The 21381-nt window shown below is 34.2% G+C and overlaps 1 protein-coding gene across 6 annotated transcripts in view; it reads left to right on the top strand.

Annotated features, from left to right (window-relative positions):
• The window catches only part of LOC106181789 (ecdysone receptor), an 81712-nt gene that overhangs the window by 47627 nt on the left and 12704 nt on the right, over positions 1-21381 (top strand). For all 6 annotated transcript variants that reach the window (XM_087013181.1, XM_087013186.1, XM_087013182.1 and 3 more), the window contains exons 5-6: positions 12273-12629; positions 19706-19846. In XM_087013181.1, coding sequence (XP_086869307.1) covers positions 12347-12629; positions 19706-19846 — 424 coding nt within the window. In that variant the 5' untranslated portion in view covers positions 12273-12346. The remainder of the gene's footprint in view (positions 1-12272; positions 12630-19705; positions 19847-21381) is intronic.

Genomic DNA, 21381 nt, shown 5'->3' with positions numbered 1-21381 from the left:
GAAAATACATTTTTTATATCTGTGCTTATACATGTAACATAAGTTGACGTACTTTTATGAAGCCATTCAATGATATTGATAGCTGTTTGACCTTTGACTTGACCTTGTTCTTAAGGACATGCCTGCCCTTATGTGAGGGTAAAAAAGGTTTCTGGGTCAATCGGGTCAGATGGCACTCTATAACTCACATCCACTGAATTTGTTCATTGAAGATCATTTCTCAGAAGGAAATGAAGGTGAAAATAAGGCCTGGTACGATTGGGTTTAATGAACATATTCTGGTATGTTTCTGTTGCCCTATAGACGTGTGCCTTGCAGATACATAATAATAAAAAATAATAATAATAATATTTATTGGTTCTAGAATATTCTTACAAAAGGGTGTGCCTTAGCAATATTTTACAATAGGGACATATGTTAATCTATAATAAGCAACCTTTACATACATAAGACTTCTTATAATACATTGTCTAACATTGAATACTGTGACATTTAATATTAACAAATGGTAAATAGTTAAAGTCTGATATTCTAGGTATCATAGTAACCTGGGATTGTTGTGCAAGGTGTAAATTTCTTATAAAATTAACCCCATCTCCCGCAGATTTCCGCAATGTGCTAAAAGGTCTCATTTTGGGTTTTTCACATTATTGCCTCTACTGTGACCAGTGAATATTTTGTGTAAGATTTTTTTTCGTGTACTTCCCCTAAATTTTTTGGGGCTACAGCTTAATTTTTACAATGAAAGTGAAGTGAATGCATATGATTTGCTAGAAAATAAGTTCTTTTGAGCATGTAATTATGGAGTCTGAAATGATGACTTAGATAAATTTGATAACAAAAATAATGTTTCTATTTCTTCTGCCAATTTAATCATAGGATGTATGGTTAGGTAGGAGTGCTTTTACTAAATAATTAATATATAAATTGGATTGTTGTCCACTTAATGCCTGTTGAAGTACCCCTACACTACAATAACTATGAATTAATTTGTCGTTTAGATCTCGATGGTAGCTAGATTGTAGGTGTTCATTTTATGTACACTTCATCTGATTAGTTTTTATGTACCTTGCATGGTTGCACTGCCGTTCAGAAAATTTGTCCTCAGGAGGGAATGGATTTAATTTTTATAAATAGCTTTCAACACTTAAAGGGATAATGACTCTTCATCTTGCCCCCCCCCAAAAAAAAATGAATTTTTCTGGAGTAAACAACAATTTTTCCATACTTACCGATGGTTATTGAATCCATTTTTACATTCAAAGTTAGTCCCTGGTTTTTTTCTAAAAAAGTTTTTTTTTTTTTGCTTTAATCTCTTAAGATCACTTAAATCACTATCCCATAGAGATAATGACTGAAACTGATGCTTGATTACCATTTTGCGTTTTAAAAACCAAGGTTCATTTATAAAGAAGACCCGCTGGAATAATACATGAGATACCGTAATGTGAAAAGAAAAATTACTTTGAATTGCATTGGAAACAATGCACTGCATATAGTAGAGTAAGGGAATATTTCTGTGAAGTATTTTCAGCAGTAATTGAGCTTTAGTTTAAAGTATGAAATTTAGTTAATATATTTTTCAACTTCATATCAGTATATAATTTATTTTATTATAGTATGATATATATATTTAGTGGCTTCAGCATAATTGGACAGGAAAGAATAGGGTATATTTTCCTTTGCCTTCTTCACTTTCTTGCTCTCTCTCTCTCTCTCTCTCTCTCTCTCTCTCTCTCTTTCTCTCTCAGCAGAGAGAGTTCATATACTAGTATGTAAAAAAAAATCAAATTTGTTATACTTAAGGTTGAATTTTACAGCATTCATTTATATGTATTCTTGATATTAATTCTACAAGATGGCAAAAAACATTCATTCCTTAGAGAGTCCAAGTTCGTCGCTAAGTAACAAATGGTCCCAGTCAATATACATGTACCTAGAGATTTTGCCTTTTTTATATTCCCAAAGGCATCTTGGTTTTTATTCATGCATTCATTTGTTCAACCTTATCGGGTCATCCTGAACACTGCCTGCTGCCTTCTTTGCCATCGATTTTTTTTTAGGGAATTGCCCTTGGAACAAATGACCACATGCGGTATACAGAAGATGGGCTGATATTTATAGGTTAAGGTTAAGGTATGCTTGGCTGATCACTGCCGCAGCATACCATACTGTGGTCAGGGCTGTTTTGTGGTCAGGTCTCTTTTATTGGTATGTGTTTTAGAGTGAAAATAATTAAATTACTGGTAATTAAGCTATGTTATTTTTATTATTTAATTTTTTTCTGTAAATATAGGTCACATATTTTATTAATGTTAAAATTTATTTATTTAATTTTTTTTTTTTGGGGGGGGGACTTAGGTTATGCCCAGCACTTTTTATAGCTGTTATATATATATATATATATATATATATATATATATATATATATATATATATATATATATATATATATATATATAACCTCTATAAAAATGAACTATGACATATGAACTAAGACATATGTTGTGTTGGGAATTTTGGACTCTTTTTGGTCATACTTAACTTTGTAATTGTGGAACTGTTTTGGGGCCAACTTCCCCCCCCCCCCCCACCACCACCACCACCACCACCACCACCACCACTATCAGCATGTACTGCCACATACTTCTTAACACCTAGGTAGAGATTATTCACCTGGAAAGCCTCATTGCCTAGTTAAGATGTAAGTAGATGGACATCAAAATATTGGAGGTAAACAACAATTTGAACACTTTTTTAAATGCATAACACAGCGAATGGGATTCTTTTTTGTACCATGTGAAGTGTGACGAAACTGAGCATCTGTGTAATAGAGAGTCCGCCCTCTTTTTTAATTATACAGGGTAGGGTTAGCTTTCCGTAAGTGGGTCAAAATCTAGGGTGAGGCTTACCTGTGCAAATTAATGGGAAATGGACTCTCTATCATGGGGGATTCTGTTTAAGGTCACAGTTTCTTTTTTGAGGTATTGCACTGTGGCAGGGCGCATAAGGTCGTCAAGTAGCACAGGTCGTGAGTCTGTACCCCTGCGGCAGTCAGTCTTTGTTGTACCTTTAGGTTAGTCGCATTGTGCCACAGGGAGAATAGCGCGAACAAAAGAGAACAGAAACTAAGAGACAGACATGAAGCATACACTCATACTGTCAGACAAGAACGTGACCTACTGGTGAATCACGTCTGGGTTATTTGTTCTTGTCGTGGGACGCTGTGTAAATCAGATACACCAGGAGTCAACTAGTTGTACGAGTGTGTATGTGTATTCCACTCATGCTTTAGATAATACTCATGGATGGCACGTACACTATGCTGAGCTGTCGTGTACGTAGCTTGCGCCCTGTATTCATCCAGGTGGCGACATGAATTACATCATGACACGTTGGAGTGTGTACTAGAGGTGACGAGATAGGTTGGTATTATTATGTTATTAAGGGAGTAAAAAAAAAATTACAGTTAGCTCTGCCATTAGGCCAAGTAAGGTGACATGACACTAAAACCAAAATATTTGCATGTTTTTACAAAACATTTGTACCCTGGTGAAGAAAAGGTGATAAAGTCACTGGTTCGACTGGTTTGCTATTCAGGTGATGTAGGTATGTCTGTGACACTTATACTTATTGCAACATAAACACTATAGCCAGTGTTAGAAATTAAGGCTGGACCGTCTGCCAGGGGTTGACAACTTTTAGAACGGGCTGAGAAGTTTTCCCACCCGGCAGACTTTCAGTCCAGCTAATTTTCAAGATCGGTCCAGCAACTTATTTTCCTAAGAGGCAAACACTGACTATAGCTAAGGTAAATCATCCTAGACCTGAATTTCTGAGGTCATTGGAGAATCACAGCTGTTTCCAAGTAGCTATAAAAAGTTGATTGTGAGAGGTCTCTCTCTCTCTCTCTCTCTCTCTCTCAGTAGCGTTTCTGGCATGTTTGTTAGTATACAATGTGTGTGTGTGTGTATGAGAGAGAGCATGTGTGAACTTTGTATCTTTGTTAATCTTAAATAGAAGTATGAATGGATTTGTCTTTGTCTCTTAATTGATATATATATATATATATATATATATATATATATATATATATATATATTCCAAGTCAAATATGTGGTCATCGTTCATTACATCAATTATTAGATCAAAACCAGATGTTTATAGGGTCTCAGGCCTCGGGTGTGTGCACGCGCCCACAAGAGAGAGAGAGAGAGAGCTTTCACCTTGGCTTATTATTTCATGTGAATATATGTGGGCTTCAGCTGATATTTTTTTTACTTGCACTGGTTTTACTCCAAGAGCAATCTCCCGCATGAGCTTATGGTTAGAACAGCGCACCAGTAATAGAATCCAAATGTTACTTTCCCTTTTGATCTTTGTGAAGAGAATACTTTTTTTAGTGCGGATATGAGGGCACCATGGTAATTTCTCTATAAATTTGAACAAATTTTATTAACCATTTACTGAAAAATCATTGTTTTTATTGTAATGCCCTTCAGAGGATAATGATTTTAATTATAAAGTGAAGCAAGTTGCATTGCACTCTTTATCTACTAGAAAAAAACGTAATGACATACATGATGAAGAACTGAATAATGGGAAAAGAGTGAGTGGTTTGACATTTTGGAGGAATTATGGTAGTTTAAATTAATTATGAATCAACCTGGAAAAGTACCTGACTGCAGTTGTCAGTGTGACCTGACCTGTACTTAGAGACCATTCTCTTGTGTTTTTAATTCTGTTTGTTACATTTATTTCCACCAGTGGAGGATACATTGTCAATGTGATAGGTGATAAGCTAGGATGCTCTACGGCAGTCCACAACCAGGGTTGATTTTTCCTAGTAGGGTTTCATTTATATTCATTCATGTATTCATTTTTATGTTTATTTATTTTTTTTTTTTTTTAAACAGTGGACAGTTTTGCCAAATGAGTTAAGTTCAAAATCAGTTTATGAAAGTAAAAAATTGAAACTGTTTTAATTGCCTTTTTAAAAGAGACCTAAGGCTGTTTGTCCTTTTTTTATCCCTAAAACCTCCCCAAGGGTAAATTGTACTGGTCTAGACAACGATTTTGCTCCTGTGACATTTTGTATTCTCCCATGTTTAACATATACATAGTGACTGAAACAAATGAATAAGAAGTACTTACTTTTGGGGGATGGTACATCGCAAACACGAGATATGCTGATGATACAGCTATCAGGGCATCATTCAACATTGCAAGAGAGACTACAGACACTATTAAATAAAATGGGAGGTGAAAGCAGAAAAGCGAGGCCTTACAATAAACTGCAAGAAAACCTAATGTACGTATGGTCCTTCATAAGTAGACAAATTAAAGCAACACTCCGACTGGGAATATTAGAAGATGGCAATAACAAGCTGAAGTCAAGAGGTTCATTTACCTGGGGAAGCATGATAACTGATGATGGCAGATGTGAGACAGAAATAAGAAGAAACAGCATAGCAAAAGATTTCTTTCAAAAAATGGGAAAGATACTCAAAGACATAGAGTGAAAATTCCCAAGTTCTACAATGCTAGATTTATTCTTAACTGACCTACTGAATATTTCCAATGGCAATCATGGCAGAAAGACTGCAGGCAGCAGAAAAGTAGTTTATGAGAAGGATGCGTAGGGACAATATATCAGCAATTAAGAAGTCCTAAAAAGAACTGGAAGGAAAAGAAGTGGAAACACCCCTATATTCCGAGAGTCCACTTTTCCAAGCTTCCATTATTCTGAAGACCAAAGGAGCCTTCAAGTTGATAAAAAAATCAACCGCTGTTCTGAGGGTCCCTATTCCGAAAAAGTTTATTGATGCGATAACTGGGGCTAAATGAAATGTATTAGTTGCATAATTGGGACATTAAATTTGCTATCTTTGAGCTGTTTTTGTTCTATGTGTACCTTCGGAACAATGAACCTTCAGAACAGTGGACCCTCAGAAAGTGGACCTCAGAAAAACAGACCTCGGAAGATATATATATATATATATGCACTCAAAGAAGTTTGCTTAGAACAATAAGAAAGAGTCAATTTCAGTTTTTCTGATACATGATGAAGAAAGGGTTGGAGTGTTTAGTGATCACAACGATAGTGATGCATTTATTGTCATCTGAATCAGTATTTCTTAATATTTAAACACATTAAAAAATGATTAAGTGTCATTCCTGGTTGTTGCTTTCATAGATCTGGGGTGTTCTCAGAGTCTAATTTGTATCCTTGATAGGAGAACATTTTAAGAATAAAATCAATGCTTGTTGAAAGGGGAGAGTACAATTTTTAAATGGAGTAGATGTCCTTGTGGAAATGTTTAATGAAATTGTATTGATTCCCTGTCATCTGAAAATACAGAGGCCAGTTATCAATAATAATAACAATAATGATAATGATAAATGGCCCAAAAATTTATCTAACCTAAAATATAAAAGCGTTTGTCTATACTTCAGGTAAAGATGAATCCATAGTTTTCCATTCTAAAAGTAGAGTAAACTTCGGTTTGAATCATGTAAAGCAGGTATCTTCTGTTGTTGAAGGAGACCCTGTGTTTTTTCTAATTGCTCAACCATTGATTTATCTTTGGTCAAAAGAAAAGGAAAAAAAACAAGAAGGGAAACATGTCACTTGCATGCTAGAATTATTAATTTCCATAGCAATTTTTTTTTGCTGAATGTCTGTTTTACTAAATAGATCACATCAAAAAATTTGTTTTTAACTGTAATTAGTCTGTACTTGTCAACTATTATGGTTCAACTTTCTGCTGAAATAATTTGCCAATTCTTACATGTTTTTACAAACTGGCTAAATATTCTGATTTAGGGTTAATAGTATGTGTTTATGCTGAAATGACTCTGAAATGACCATTATGGATAAGATAATGGCTATTCCTCTGGACTTGCTCTTCCATGACTGTAAGTTTCACATCTGAAGTTTTTTCAAATAGCTTTGGGAGCAGCTTTTGAGACAGATTAAATCTGAAACAACAGGTAGATGCATTTATTTATTTATTTATTTATTTATTTATTTATTTATTTATTTATTTATTTATTCATAGGTTTATTCATAGGTTTAAATTGTTATTGTTAGTATGAATTTTTAAATGAAAATATGCTGGATTCAGTTCTGCAATCAAATATCTGATTATTATTATTATTATTGATCCACTGATCAGACTAACAAACTTACTGTGACATGTAGATAACAGGTGTGTTATGTCGACTTGGGGTTTTGACATGCAACTTAAAGGCATGAACTTCAAAAATAACTTGATAAAATGAAACCTGGATTTTTTTTAACTTGAAAAACTACAACCTGCTAGTATGTTGCATGCCAATAAGTACTTTTTCTTGGTACTATGGTTCTTTTCATCACTCAAAAAATATTGTAAGTCTCATTTAGTCAGAAATAAGAAGCCCTAATGTTTTTCTTCAAATAAAGGATCTTTTTTATCTCTCGAGCTCTTTTTTTTTTTTAAAAAAAAAGGTCTTTGCAATATGAAGCTTGGATTTTTTTCTTGGTTTCATAATGGCTCTATATTTTCACTTTAAGAATTATATATTTATATATAAAAGTACATACAAATTAGAAGCCAGGGCCCTGTTTGAGAGAGAAAAACAACTGATGTCAGTTCCCTGGCTTAGTTAACCAGGATTTCCATAAGAATGCTTTTATACTGTTGCTGATAGAGTAAGAATTGCTTATGTCACCATGGATATTAGGCTCTCAGCCAGGGAACCTAACTTCAATCTATTTTGGAAATCTGGACTTGGATGCCGTATTGATAGAAGTGTGGAACAAGAACTGCAATTGCCAACGAACAGAATTTCCAGCAATATGCTATGAGGTAACCCCCAATCCTTATTCCCCCTCTCCAACCCCAAACCCATGCTGCCATCTTGAGAAAGTTGACTCTGCCTGTTTTGTAATTTGGTTTTGTTAATTAATTGGCCATGTGGATAATGGACACTACTTTAGGACGACTGTCTTAGGCCTCATTCAGAGCAGATGATCCAAGGACATATATGTCCATGGATCAAATATGGCGGACCCGGATCTTTTGTTTTGAATGGCCTCTTACATCACAGCTATGAAGTTGTCCACCTTTCAAAGTGTACGGTACAGACTTTATCAGTAAACTAGAAAAGCACTCCCAGAGAGCAGACCTTCACCAAGGTAGCAATTTTTTATTATTATTGATTCTTTATTGATAATTGATCTGGATCACTACCCAAAACTAATCATCTGTTCCTTGGCCCACTTATGACAGTTCCTGAAAATTTCATCAAAACCAGTCGATAACTTTTTGAGTTATGTTGATGACAGACAGACAAACAAACAAACAGAGGTGAAAACATAACTTCCTTGGCGGAGGTAAATATACCACTTGCTGTGAAAAGGGATTCGTATTTTAACACTGTCACATTCTGTCTTTGGTTTGAAAAGAATGAGTTTTATTTTGAGTTAATCAGGGTATTTTACACAGACACCTTCTAGTAATCTTCTGTGGTTATTGATTTCTGTATATCATAGTTCTAGGCAGTGAGGTGTTTTAAGAGTGCAATCCTGTATAGGATGCAGCTAATGCAATTTAAATCACATTGCCGGGGAAACAGTTGTTTTCTCTTTCTTTGTGTGCTTGCAATTTGAGCGAAAAAGAGTGATTGTTAAAACAGAATGTCTAGGCGTGAGTTTTTTTAATAGACTGACTGTTTTCAAAAGAAAATTGCCCTGTAGTAAAAACTACAAAAATAAGCTGTTCTTCTGTTTCTCCAGCTGTGACATATAATATATAATACTTTTTAGTAGAAAAGTTTGAAAGATTCGATTTAATTTTAATTTCACATTTAATATGTTTTTTCCATGGTCTGTGTTGCACATTGGTTTGCTTGTTTTTGCTCCTTACTTTTGATTTTGACTCGTATCATGGCATATATTTTATTGGATTTATACCATCTTTCATTAAAACAATCATTAAAACAATCATAAAAAGTACTGTTGCAATTAAGCATAGATTACATTAACATATATACCTTTGTCCAGGTGTCAGAAAGAGAGAAAGAATCAATCTCCACAAATAAAAAAAAATTGACATACATACACTCCCTATGTAGCTACTCTGTGGCAACAGTTTTTATAATAATAATAATTTAATATAATATTTATTTTTAAAACAATTTTTCCAAATTAATTAACCTGGAGCTTAAGATGGGATATAATTAGACATTTGACAAAAAGAGACAGTATTGGCTCAGTCTTTTCAATGGGAACATTTTTCAAACTTTCAGGTACCCAATTTCATAACCACAAAATTATATTTCTGTATAGCGTTTCTATATATTCTTGTTCAGCATGGCAACAGAAGGGAATTTTTAATAGATAATAGACATATAGTTTATAGCCGCAATAAGCAGCAAGGCCAGAAACTCTTGCTGTCACGAACCAATCACTCGACAGTCAATAACCTGGTTGGCAAGTGGTGACAGCCCATATTTCTGTGATGATGTAGTTATCTATTGTTGAGATTTTTAAGTGGATCAGTCTATCAATCAACCCAGAGAGAGAGAGAGAGAGAGAGAGAGAGAGAGAGAGAGAGTGTTAAGTGAAAAACGTTCTTGTTAGGATTTTTCATGTGCACCAATCAACCGAGAGAGTGACGTTGTGCAAGAAAACTCGTTGTTAAGAGGATCATTTAATAAGCAAACCTGACGTGCAGCAATTATAGAAGCAATTCACAGGGTCACTCTGACATTGCATACATACAGACGGTATAAGTAAGCAGTCACAGTCTTTTTCGTCACAATCTCACAAGAGGATATTTCCATATTTGGAGACTTCTGTTGAACGGAGACAGCAAGATGGTAACAGTTGCTGTGAGATATTGGCTAGCTTGCTGAGAAAAAAAAAAAGATTAAAAACTACGTCTTTATTTCTCTGATCACCCAAGAAAGGTTTTTTGTGAACATTTTTAAAAATATAAAGGTGATATTTTTATATGTTTACTTTTTAAAACGTAAAATTTGAATACGTGGAGAGTTCATTATATATACGAATTATATATAAATATATAATGATGATAAGGAAGTCCTTCCTGTAGCGAGTGAGAGGTGTGAAGACTTCTGAGAAAAGCTGTTTAAGAATGTAGCTAATTGTCTCAAAAGAGGAGCCAGTGGTTGGACTGTTATTTCAATAACAACTTGGCGGAGAAGAGGTTTGTTGACGCAGGAGCACTGTACATTCTCTAGTCTTCAAATGCAGCCTGGGCTTTATTCCTGAATTTCAAACTGTAAAGTGGATTGAGGGTGCATTTTTATCCATTTAAGGCTTTTTGGCTGAACCAACAGAAGGCATTTTTATGGAGACTTTATGAATAAGTTAACTTTTTTTATTACTTTGTTGCTGAACATTTTCTGTTATATTTATTATATTGTACAGAGATTTCTACTTCCTACAGAGTTAATACAGTAATAGCTGATTACAATAGCACTATGTGTTCTGCAGTGCATATGCCGTGTACGTATATGTGATAAAGCTGGATTATTGGTTAACAGTTAGTGGATCTATCCACATGATCCTTGTTTCTGTGACATTTTACATCCAAATGTGATAAATCCAAGAGATGCTATTCTAAACATTGTGGTCGCTGTTGACAAGGGACACATTCAAACACAAGACCTTTTGTGGCAAATGACTATTTACTCATTTGCTGTATCAGAGCAAAACTAATATCCTCTATAAGATATCAAAATCGGCACAAAAATGGATCTCAGGTATCACTATGGGAATAGGCTAGCAGATAGCTTTTGTCTGTCGCAGGCGGAAATGGCATTTCCGCGTCGAAGATGTTATTGGCCTTTCCTTAACACCAGTAAGTTTATGTTAAATGTTTGTCCTTGACTGATTTTGATAGCTCACATATATATTTTTATATATATAGTTGTTGTATACTTAGTTGTAGGGCATGTTCTCATTCTGAAGTGCTGCAGTTTTCTCTTTTTTTCCCTATTCTTTTAGGTTTTTGTTTTTCTTTCTTTCTCTCTTTTTTTTCTTTTCTTTTTTTTTTTTTTTTTTTTTTTTTGTCTAAATGAGCGTCAGAACTTTGTGTAGCAAAAATCAATTTGGTTGAGAATTTGAACAATTTGCCTTAATTACCTCCTAGTAGTTATACCATGTTCAAAGTCGTGTGCCAAATTATAAACCAGAAACCCGCTTTTGAGATCTTAGTTTCTTATTTTTGTCAGGCTCCAAGTAGAGATAGAGACTGATTCCCTTCACTTGATTGTAAATAATTTTTAAAAAGGTTGAATAGTTTCTAAAGGTTGAATAGTTTCTAAAAGTCATTTTTGTGGTATTTTTGTGGTCATTAAAGTAAGCCTCTTCAGCAAATTACAATTATCTTGATGAATTTTTTTTTTTTTTTTTTTTTTACCTTTCGTTTGTGACAGATGCTAGCATATTAAGGAATGACAAAGGCAGGTCACTTATTCTTAAATGATTTCAGACCATTATTGCTAAGTCAGTTTTTAGCAGTATTGCTTATTCTCTCATTCCTAGTTGTATTTTTTTACAGTTGTTCAGCCAGGTTCTGATAGAATATATATTCAACAGCAACCACCATTACTATTTTTGACTGCCATACAAACTGTTTTATAATTGTTAAAGACAAATTGTATTATTTTTTACAGTTGAACAAATAGCTCTTGGTAGAACATATAACCTACCACAGCCATCATCATATTATGACTGCGCTGCCATATAAACTGTTGTCAGTGCCATTATAGTCAAATTATATTTATTTTTTATAGTTGTTCAAACAGCTCTTGGTAGGAATTATATCTTACCACAGCCACCATCAGTATAGTTATGGCTGCCATGTAAACTGGCTGTTCTGTCATTGCCATTATTTTCATATTGTGTTTATTTATTTATTTATTTTAATTGTACAAATAGTTCCTGGTAGAACTTAAATCCCACAGAAGCTACCGCCTGTTGCCATGATGCCATGCAAAAGGTTTCTGTCATTGCCATAGTCAAATTGTATTTATTTGTTGCAGTTGTTGGAAATTGTGCGGATAGTGTATCAGGAGTCCTGACTGCCACGCAAACTGTTCTGCCATTGCTGTTATTGTCGAATTGTATCAATTTTCTATTACAGTTGTTCAAACAGCTCCAAGTAGAACCTATCCCACAACAGCCTCCATTTTGTCATGACTGCCATGCAGATTGTTTTGTGATTGCCATAGTCAAATTGTATCATTTTTTTTTCCAGTTGTTCAAACAGTTCCCAGTAGAACCTATCCCACAGCAGCCACTGCCAGTGGCCATGACTACCATGTGAGATGTATGGCCATGCTTAAACAGCATGGAAACATGGTCGGCTTTGACATGCAGGGAGATCTCAGCCAATCCTGTATTCCCAGCCCCTCGTCCAGCCAGGCATCCAGTCCCAGGTCGCCGGCTGCGTCCGTGCTGTCGTCTGGAAGCAGCAGCCAATGCGGGATCCCTTTCAAGAAGAAGAAAGGCAGCGGAATCCAGGGGAAGAGTATCGAGGAGGAGTTGTGTTTGATATGTGGCGATAGGGCGTCTGGGTATCATTACAACGCCCTAAGCTGTGAAGGCTGCAAAGGTAAGGATAAGATACTTAAATTACTGGATCTTTTTCAATGGGGGAAAATTGTGAATTTTATTGATACAGTATTTCTTTAGTCATTATTCTTAAAATAAGAACGTTCCCACTGAGTGCTATCAACAAATTTGAAAAGCAGGCTACTCTATAGTTCTATTCTATGAAGTACATGCACCGCAAATGGTATATTGAGCGGGGCAGTGTATTATTTGACATACATAACGAGCAAGGGTTTTCCCAGCAAACCGTCCAGCTGTTATATGGACGGCCACCAGATGGCCTATATTTTCTGAGATGGCTGGACAGCCTTAGGCATACTTGGACTCCCTGAAATTTTGTAGGAAATTACAGGTGGTAATTTTGGATGTTTATATTTATGTTTATTTGCAGCTTAATTAGTTTGATTGTACAATACTAGAAATTTGTGGATTCACAAACAAACTGTCAGCTTACCTGCAAATTACTTGGCCAATTAACAAGTTCATTATGCTGTTAACAGTGCAAAGACCCAATTAGGATCTGGCCTAGTCCAGTTAGTTACTTCGTTTGACTAAATTGGGATCTAGACTGTGACATATACAAGAATCATTTAAACACACTTAAAGTTAGTCAGTTATTTAAAGTATTCAGTGCCTATGGTATGAATATCTTTGAAAATCTGACAGTTCTCATTCTTGGATGGTATATTTTTGAGTTCGTGGGCGAGTAAGTGACATTTTCTTAATTGCCTGATGGAGATGGTGTACATATTTTATGATCTTTGGCCATATCGTGTAGTGATGTTTTCGATAGCTTTCTTAACAGTCTCTCTTCAAATTGTGTAGCACGACGTTAAGATGCATCCTTCATCATGGAGCTTTAGTCAATTGACTGACTTGTGAGCTTTCGAGATCAGCATGACATTGTAAATATGCACAAATAAGTGATAACAATCTCTCCTGTCAAGTGACAGTTCCTTTGTTCGGAACGGTGGTCTGAAAATTCACTTTGACGAATCATGAGGCGAGCTTCAATTGGGCACACTTCCTTGCGTTCAGAATGTTAAAATTGTGCCCAAGGTGAGTCCAGTGATTGTTCATACAGAACGGAGACAAAAAATTCAGATTCAGAGAAAAAGCGTTTCGTTCGTAATTATTGCGGCGTTCGTATAGATCAGAGAATTACTGTAGGGTGTCATGTGATTAAGACCCTTCGATGAAGGGTGCTTACATCGTCACATCATGCCACATGGGTAGAAAAGTCTCTTTAGAAAAACATTGTTAAGTCTCTTCAGAAAAACAGATCATTCCAGTTAACTTTTTTGCACCATCAGTACTCTAGGGTTAACGGAAAACTTTTTATTACTAATTTGAGAGTTGGCTAAAGATTTTTAGATATTCTGATTATCTTTGTTCCCTTTATTTTCAAGTGTAAGGCTATTGGTCATGACTGTTTGTTGAGCCTCATAGCACAGTTATATATGATTGAAGTTGATCATAGATTTTTCTGTTATCTGTTGTGGTGATTTTGCTGTATTTTTGCTAGGGGCATAAAAAGTTCATTATTGTGTAAACTTCAACACCCAAAATCCAGGAATAACACCTGTGATGCTCGATAATGCAGTACTTTATACCTCCAGCATGGCATAATAAGGGAAACCTGACCCTGCTAATTACTACGTGATTATCTGGCTGTAGTAATGAAGCTATAACCATGCCCACTAATGAATATCATTGTCATGGATTACGTTGCTAAGCTTTTGTAATAAGATATTTTAATACACTTGACACAGGGACATAATAACAGAGAGAGAGAGACAGACAGGCGGACAGACAGACAGACAGAGAAAGAGAGAGAGAGAGAGAGAGACAAGCGAGAGAAAGAGACAGACAGACAGACAAAGAGAGAGAGAGAGAGAGTTTATTGTAGCCAAAATTACCACTACTGTTATGATTTATGTACAGTTTACCTATGTGTAAACCAAGCAAAGAGTGAAACTAATATTTAGTATACTGATTTCAAGCAGTGTGATCATTTCTTCCTCTCAGTACATTCTCAAAAATAAAAAAGAAGTATATGTTTATAATGTCTTTTTTATGTAAAGACACAGATGTGTCTGTACATATTGCCATCACCTGCGTCTGTCGTCGCCGATGCCGATGGCGTCGCCGTGCACTTTCACTGTAAACACGATAAGTGGAACACAGTTTTATTTTTTGGTTTTATATTTACAGAGCTGATGAATATTCATAAAACGCAGGTCAAGTTCGAAAATCAGCATGATCGGGCCATTATTGTAGAAGTTATGCTGTTTTATCACTTTTCAGCATATATGCAACCCTGTAAACACATTTTAAGGAAAACCATTAGGCCTGTTGTCATGAAACTCACAAGAGTAATCAATCTTACTAAAACGCAGGTCAAGTTTGAAAATCGGCATGATCGGCCCACTATTTTAGTAGTTATGCTGTTTTTTCCTTTTTTTCAGCATATGTGCAACACTGTAAACACAATATAAGAAAAACCGATAAGCCAATTGTCATTAAACTCACAGGAGTGGTCAATCTTACTTAAACGCAGGTCGAGTTTGAAAATCGGCATAATCGGGCCATTATTTTAGAAGTTATGCTGTTTTTTCACATTTCCTCAGATTCAATTCTTAGGCATGTTAACAGTCTTATTATTTTACTAATAAGATACATTAAAGTGTTTGTTTGACATTTCCTGCATCTTTACAACATTGTTAGTTGATTATGTAAAAATGATGGTAAACTTGTTATCGTGTATCGTGTAATAAAGCGTCAAAAATGGAAATAAACTCATATCATTGCAGTTTGTCAGATTCAATCATTCACTATGTTCAGAATCTCAGAATGGAGGAAATTGGACATTTAACACTATTCTATTGATATTTTTCCCATCTCATCAATTATCTTAGTTGATCATATAAAAATTGCAGTAAACTGTTTATTTTGTTTTATGTTAAAAAAAGTGTTAAAAATGGAAATAAACCCATGTCAGAATAGTGCTGTCTTGTTTCACATTTCCTCAGATTCAATTCTTAGGCATGTTAATAGTCTCATTATTTAACTAATAAGACATGTAAAAGTGTTTGGTTGACATTTCCTGCATCTTTACAACATAATTTGTTGATTATGTAAAAATGATGGTAAACTTGTTATCGTGTATTGTGTAATAAAGTTTCAAAAATGGAAACAAACTCATATCATTGCAGTTTGTCAGATTCAATCATTCACTATGTTCAGAATCTCAGAATGGAGGAAATTGGACATTTAACACTGTTGTATTGATATTTTTCCCATCTCATCAATTTTCTTAGATGATCGTATAAAAATGGCAGTAACCTGTTAATTTTGTTTTATGTTTAAAAAATTGTTAAAAATGGAAAAAAAAAAAAACATTTCAGAACAGTGCTGTCTTGTTTACATTTTGGCATTTTCAAGTTGTGACTTTGAAGTTCCATGGGCCTGAAGACCTTTGCTAGTCACATTTTCTGAATATCCATGATGCTAATATTTTATTATTAAAAATTGATGGTCATTATGCTGTTAAACATTATGTAATATTGCATCAAAATTTGAAAAAAATCTATTTTGGGCACTGGTCCCATGATGAGCATTTAAGAAAAACCATGTCACTTACTGTTCTCAAACAGTAAAGTAAATATGTACAGATGTGTCTGTACATATTGCCATCACCTGCATCTGTCGTCGCCGTCACTGTCACTGGTGCCGTGCACTTTCATTGTAAACACGATAAGTGGAAGTCAATTTTACTTTTTGGCTGTATATTTACAGAGCTGATGAATATTCATAAAATGCAGGTCAAGTTTGAAAATAAGCATGATCAGGCCATTATTGTAGAAGTTATGCTGTTTTTTTCTCTTTTCAGCATATATGCAACACTGTAAACACATTTCAAGGAAAACCGATAGGCCTGTTGTCATGAAACTCACAGGAGTAATCGATCTTACTAAAACGCAGATAAAATTCGAAAATCGGCACGAACGGGCCACTATTTTAGTAGTTATGCTGTTTTTTTCATTTTTCAGCATATATGCAACACTGTAAACACAATATTAGAAAAACAGATGGGCCAATTGTCATGAAAGTCTCAGGAGTGGTATTGTGTAATAAAGTGTCAAAAATGGAAATAAACTCATATCACTGCAGTTTGTCAGATTCAATCATCCACTATGTTCAGAATCTCAGAATGGAGGAAATTGGACATTTAACACTGTTATATTGATATTTTTCCAATCTCATCAATTTTCTTAGTTGATCATATAAAAATGGCAGTAAACTGTTCATTTTGTTTTATGTTAAAAAAGTGTTTAAAATGGAAATAAACCCATTTCAGAACAGTGCTGTCTTGTTAAAATTTGATGTTGAATTTGCAGTTTAACATTATGTACTTTTGCATCAGAATTGGCAGTAGCCTATTTTGTGCATAGTTATTTCCTGCTTTTTGTCTGTACATTTGACAGCTTTGCTGCCTTGTTTTCTATAGGCTTTCACAATTCTGTCTTAATGTATGAAACATAAATTGAAGAATTAAGGTCTTTTATTTTCTTTTTATTTTCAAAAACATGATCTTTCTCACTAAAGAGACTTTGACATGTCCATTGAGCATCTTCACTAGTCAAAAGTTTTTCAAAACCCCACTTGAAGAAAAGAATTCATTCTTATTAGCTAAGTACTGTATGTGCACATTTCATTGCCCAATTAAACATGTACATCTGCATTTGTGTGGTAGTAATGCTTGAGTGCATAAGTGTGTTTGTAATAATTATAATAATTTTATTTACATCTCACATTTAAAAATAAAACCCAGCCTACTAAGGGTTATGAGAGACTAAAACCTGTGATAGTACATTTAGAATTAATTAAAGTTCTTTTAAGTAAATTACCTATCAATAAAACACCTTAAAAAAGATTTTCTATGTAAAACTTTTTAAAGCATCTCATCGTTATTAGTAAGATTTACTTCTCCACATCTTTGTGTGTATTTTTTATGCTGTCTTAAATTGTATCTGATCATTTTGCGTAAGAAATTAAAACTTGTCATTGTAATTAAATGCATGAGAATGTTTGTCTATATGAATTTCAAGGTTTAAAGGTCTTCTCTAATGTCTTTACAGAGTTCACAGTTAATCAAAAAATGTTTCTATTTCACTCTATTTCATGTAAGGACCAATATGTGCATAGAAGCTCATTCTTATTAGCTAAGTACTGTAACAGTGCACGTTTCATTACCCATTTAATCACGTGCATCTGCAGTCGTGTGCAAGTAATGCTTGAGTGCATTTGTGTGTGTATGAATGGATGCACGTGCGTGTGTGCGCAGTCATTGGCATTTTTTTTTAATACCACATAACTGAGAGGTATATAATAAAGATATACTCTGGAGAAGACACCAGAGTTTCTCTGTCTGGACACATACAACCATTCTAATCCTGATAATCTGCAATCTGTAGCAAAGACGTCATTGAAAACTTCAGCTAAAAATATCTTCAAACACGGCAAGATGCATGTGCTTAATAATATACAAAGAAAGTTCTAAAAAGAGCAAACAGTATGAAGTGGCTTCATCTCTCTTTCTACCCGATCTGTTTTCTAATTCAGTGGCAAAGTAACTGCATATTTCTCGAACAAGCTGATTATCAGACCCAAGAAGATTTGTGAGATGAAACCTCGGTTAATCTTAGATTATCACTAAGGGATAAGGGTTGGTTTTCTTGAATCGCCTTGTTTTTCTCATCGTTGTCGTGGCATGACACAGCCTTTTTTATGTAATACTTGCTTTATGTAATACTTGTAAAATGTAAGGCATTTTGTGGCAAAATGTTTCAGAATTTAGTTACACATTGTTGGTGCATAATTAGTTCAATCATGTTTTGTTTAAATTATGAAGTGTATTTTTTTATGAGCAAATATATAGTCTCTGTATATATAGCCAGCACATGTCATCAGCATCAACGTGCACTTTCAGAGATAACATGATAAATTTTTCAAAATTTTTCAAATGTGAAATATACCAAATAGGCTACACTGATGCAGAGATGTGCCCATAGTTACTTAGTTACATCGTTACATTGAATAAGAAATAACATACCGGGCTTCATAATGTGATCCTAAATTTGACCTTTGACCGACTTTTCACCTAGTCCTTATTTTACATTTCAAGATTTCCAGGGTGTGCATGTAAACTCTCGTGGGCCAGAAGCCTTATGCTACTTTCACATTCCTAATATACATGTTACCTGTTATATTGCTGTTAAGTATCATGTAAAATTGCATTTAAAATTTTGACAGTTAACCCATTTTGTGCATCATTATTTCATTATTTGCTTTTATGTTTGTAGATTTAACAGCTTTGCGTTTGTCATATTGGGGTTACATTTTTATTTATTTATTTATTTATTATAATTTTTTTTATGTGGCTTACATCAAGAAAGTCAAAAGCATAACCTCTTTCACAGAGGTAAAAATAACCCATTTGCTGCTCCAAGTGGATCACCTATGTATTTCTAGCATATGACACAACAAACAGCATACGAAAATGACTCCATCTTTTCAATGGGTAAAAAATTGGGAATATTACGGATAATGCATTTTTTCCATGCCAGAAATTCTTAAAATTGGAGCATTCTTTTTGAGTGGTGGAAACAAAACTGAAAACTTAGCTACCTTAAAGTTTTGTTCTAGACAGTAAAATGGCCACAGATGCAACAAAGAAATAATTTCTTTATGCTTCCAAAATAACATGAAAGATTGACAATTTTTCCACTTTGAAAAAAATCGAGTCATTACCAAAAGCCTTTCTAATGAGAAATCTGCCTTGCATATGATTTTGTGAGCTAAAGAGAGAAATATATTTATACAATTGATAATTGTTTATTGAACAAATGTTTATCTGAGCTTTGAGTTGGATATAATGATGAGCAGCATTTTAAAGATAATTGATGTTTTCTTTTGTGAGTGTGTGTGTGTACATATATTTACATGCATTAATAGAAAAATAAAATCTTGTAGACCTTGGTGAAACTTCATAATTCTACTTAATCTTCATTACAGGTTTTTTTAGGAGGAGCATCACTCGCAATGCGACGTACATGTGTAAATATGGAGGAAAGTGCGAGATGGACATGTGGATGCGACGGAAGTGCCAGGCATGTCGGTTACGAAGATGTAAAGAAGTTGGAATGAAAGAGGAGTGTGAGTATTTCATATTGTGTTTGATATATCCTTACCCCATGGATGTTGCTTCTAACAGGAATATCATTGCCCTTGAACTTTGCTTATGAGAGATGAATGCTTTTATTACACTTCATTGCCTCCCATTTGTCTTCCGGGAAATCGAATTATGCAATGAAAAAGACATGTAATTTTGTTTTTTGTTAAGATCTTTACAATGTAGATTTCATGAAGGGTGCATAGCATAAATTAAACCAATGAAATATTAATGTTTTTCTTCTTAAAGATTTCGTAATGTATTTAATAACCTTTAATGAGACATTCAAAACTCGATTCAGAGGCTTTTTAAAGATGGTTTGAAAAGCCACATTTCCAAGAATGCACGACGTGTCATCTTGACATGTCACATTGACATTTTCCATGGCCGAGTCCGAGAGGTGATTGGCAAGTTTATTGGCTGACGACCAACAGTCTGAATTTCATAAACAAATCCTGGAAACATGTTTTCATGGAATAACTCAGTTATCCTTGAGTTTATTGAATTTTCCATTTTCATTTGCCTATTTGGCAAATCTATAATTTCTAACCTTTGTTAATTATTTTCATATAATATTTAATTGAAATATCGCTCTGTTGTTATAAATGTCATTCACAGTCCCCTGTTAATATTTTGAAGCCCACAAAGAGTAGCAATATACCACTTTGGGGATACAAATTTAAATATCATATTGAATAATTGGCTTAAAAAAGGAACAGTTCCATTTCAAGTACGCTTAATTAGGCATTTCCTGTACTTAACTGCCTGCTACCATTTGCCATATTTTTTAGAGCACTACACATTTTATCGCATGTAACAACATTCAGACTCTCTGGTATTTTTAAGTTTTCAAGTTTGCATTTTTCATCATGATTATGCAAGTCAGCTTCTACTTCTTTACTTTTGATTTTCATCAATAACAACAAAAAATGTTCAACCCAAGTATTAAAAACAGTAAAGCTTCCTATTCTACAATTTTTGTCAACAATAGTTTTATCAAATTTTGAAAGCATCTTTGAATTCCGTTTCATACTACTGATCTCACTTAATATCAATTTCTTTTTTAAGTTTTCTTAATGTGATTAAAATTTTATTTAAAGAATTGTTTGGTTCATTTTATGCCTCCTTCAGTTCAATTCTTTTTGATAAGGTTCAAATTATCTTAGAAAATGCTTCGTAAATATTTGTAAACAGTGTTGAGATATATGTAAAGCATGGTTTATAGATGAAATATTATTGTTATTTTTATTATTACATTGTGACAAAGGACAATGGAATGGAAATTATATATTTTTGATTATTATTTTTATCATTATTGTTGTTACCATTGTTACCATTTGTAGAAATAGTTTTGGTTACAGCTTAACTGAGTTGCCATGGCAACTGCACTTGCTGAAAGTACTCGATTGCAATTACTGGCCCACATTAGTAGATCAAGGACAATTCTTCTTGATCTGGCACTACATGAAATAAGGAACTTGAGAAGAGAATGGTGTATGCGGTTAACTGGCATTTTACA

Source organism: Lingula anatina, chromosome 5 (genome assembly GCF_051362555.1).
Source record: "Lingula anatina isolate TDL-2025a chromosome 5, LinAna3.0, whole genome shotgun sequence".
NCBI lineage: Eukaryota > Metazoa > Brachiopoda > Lingulata > Lingulida > Lingulidae > Lingula > Lingula anatina.
This window is presented reverse-complemented; position numbering and strand designations above follow the sequence as displayed.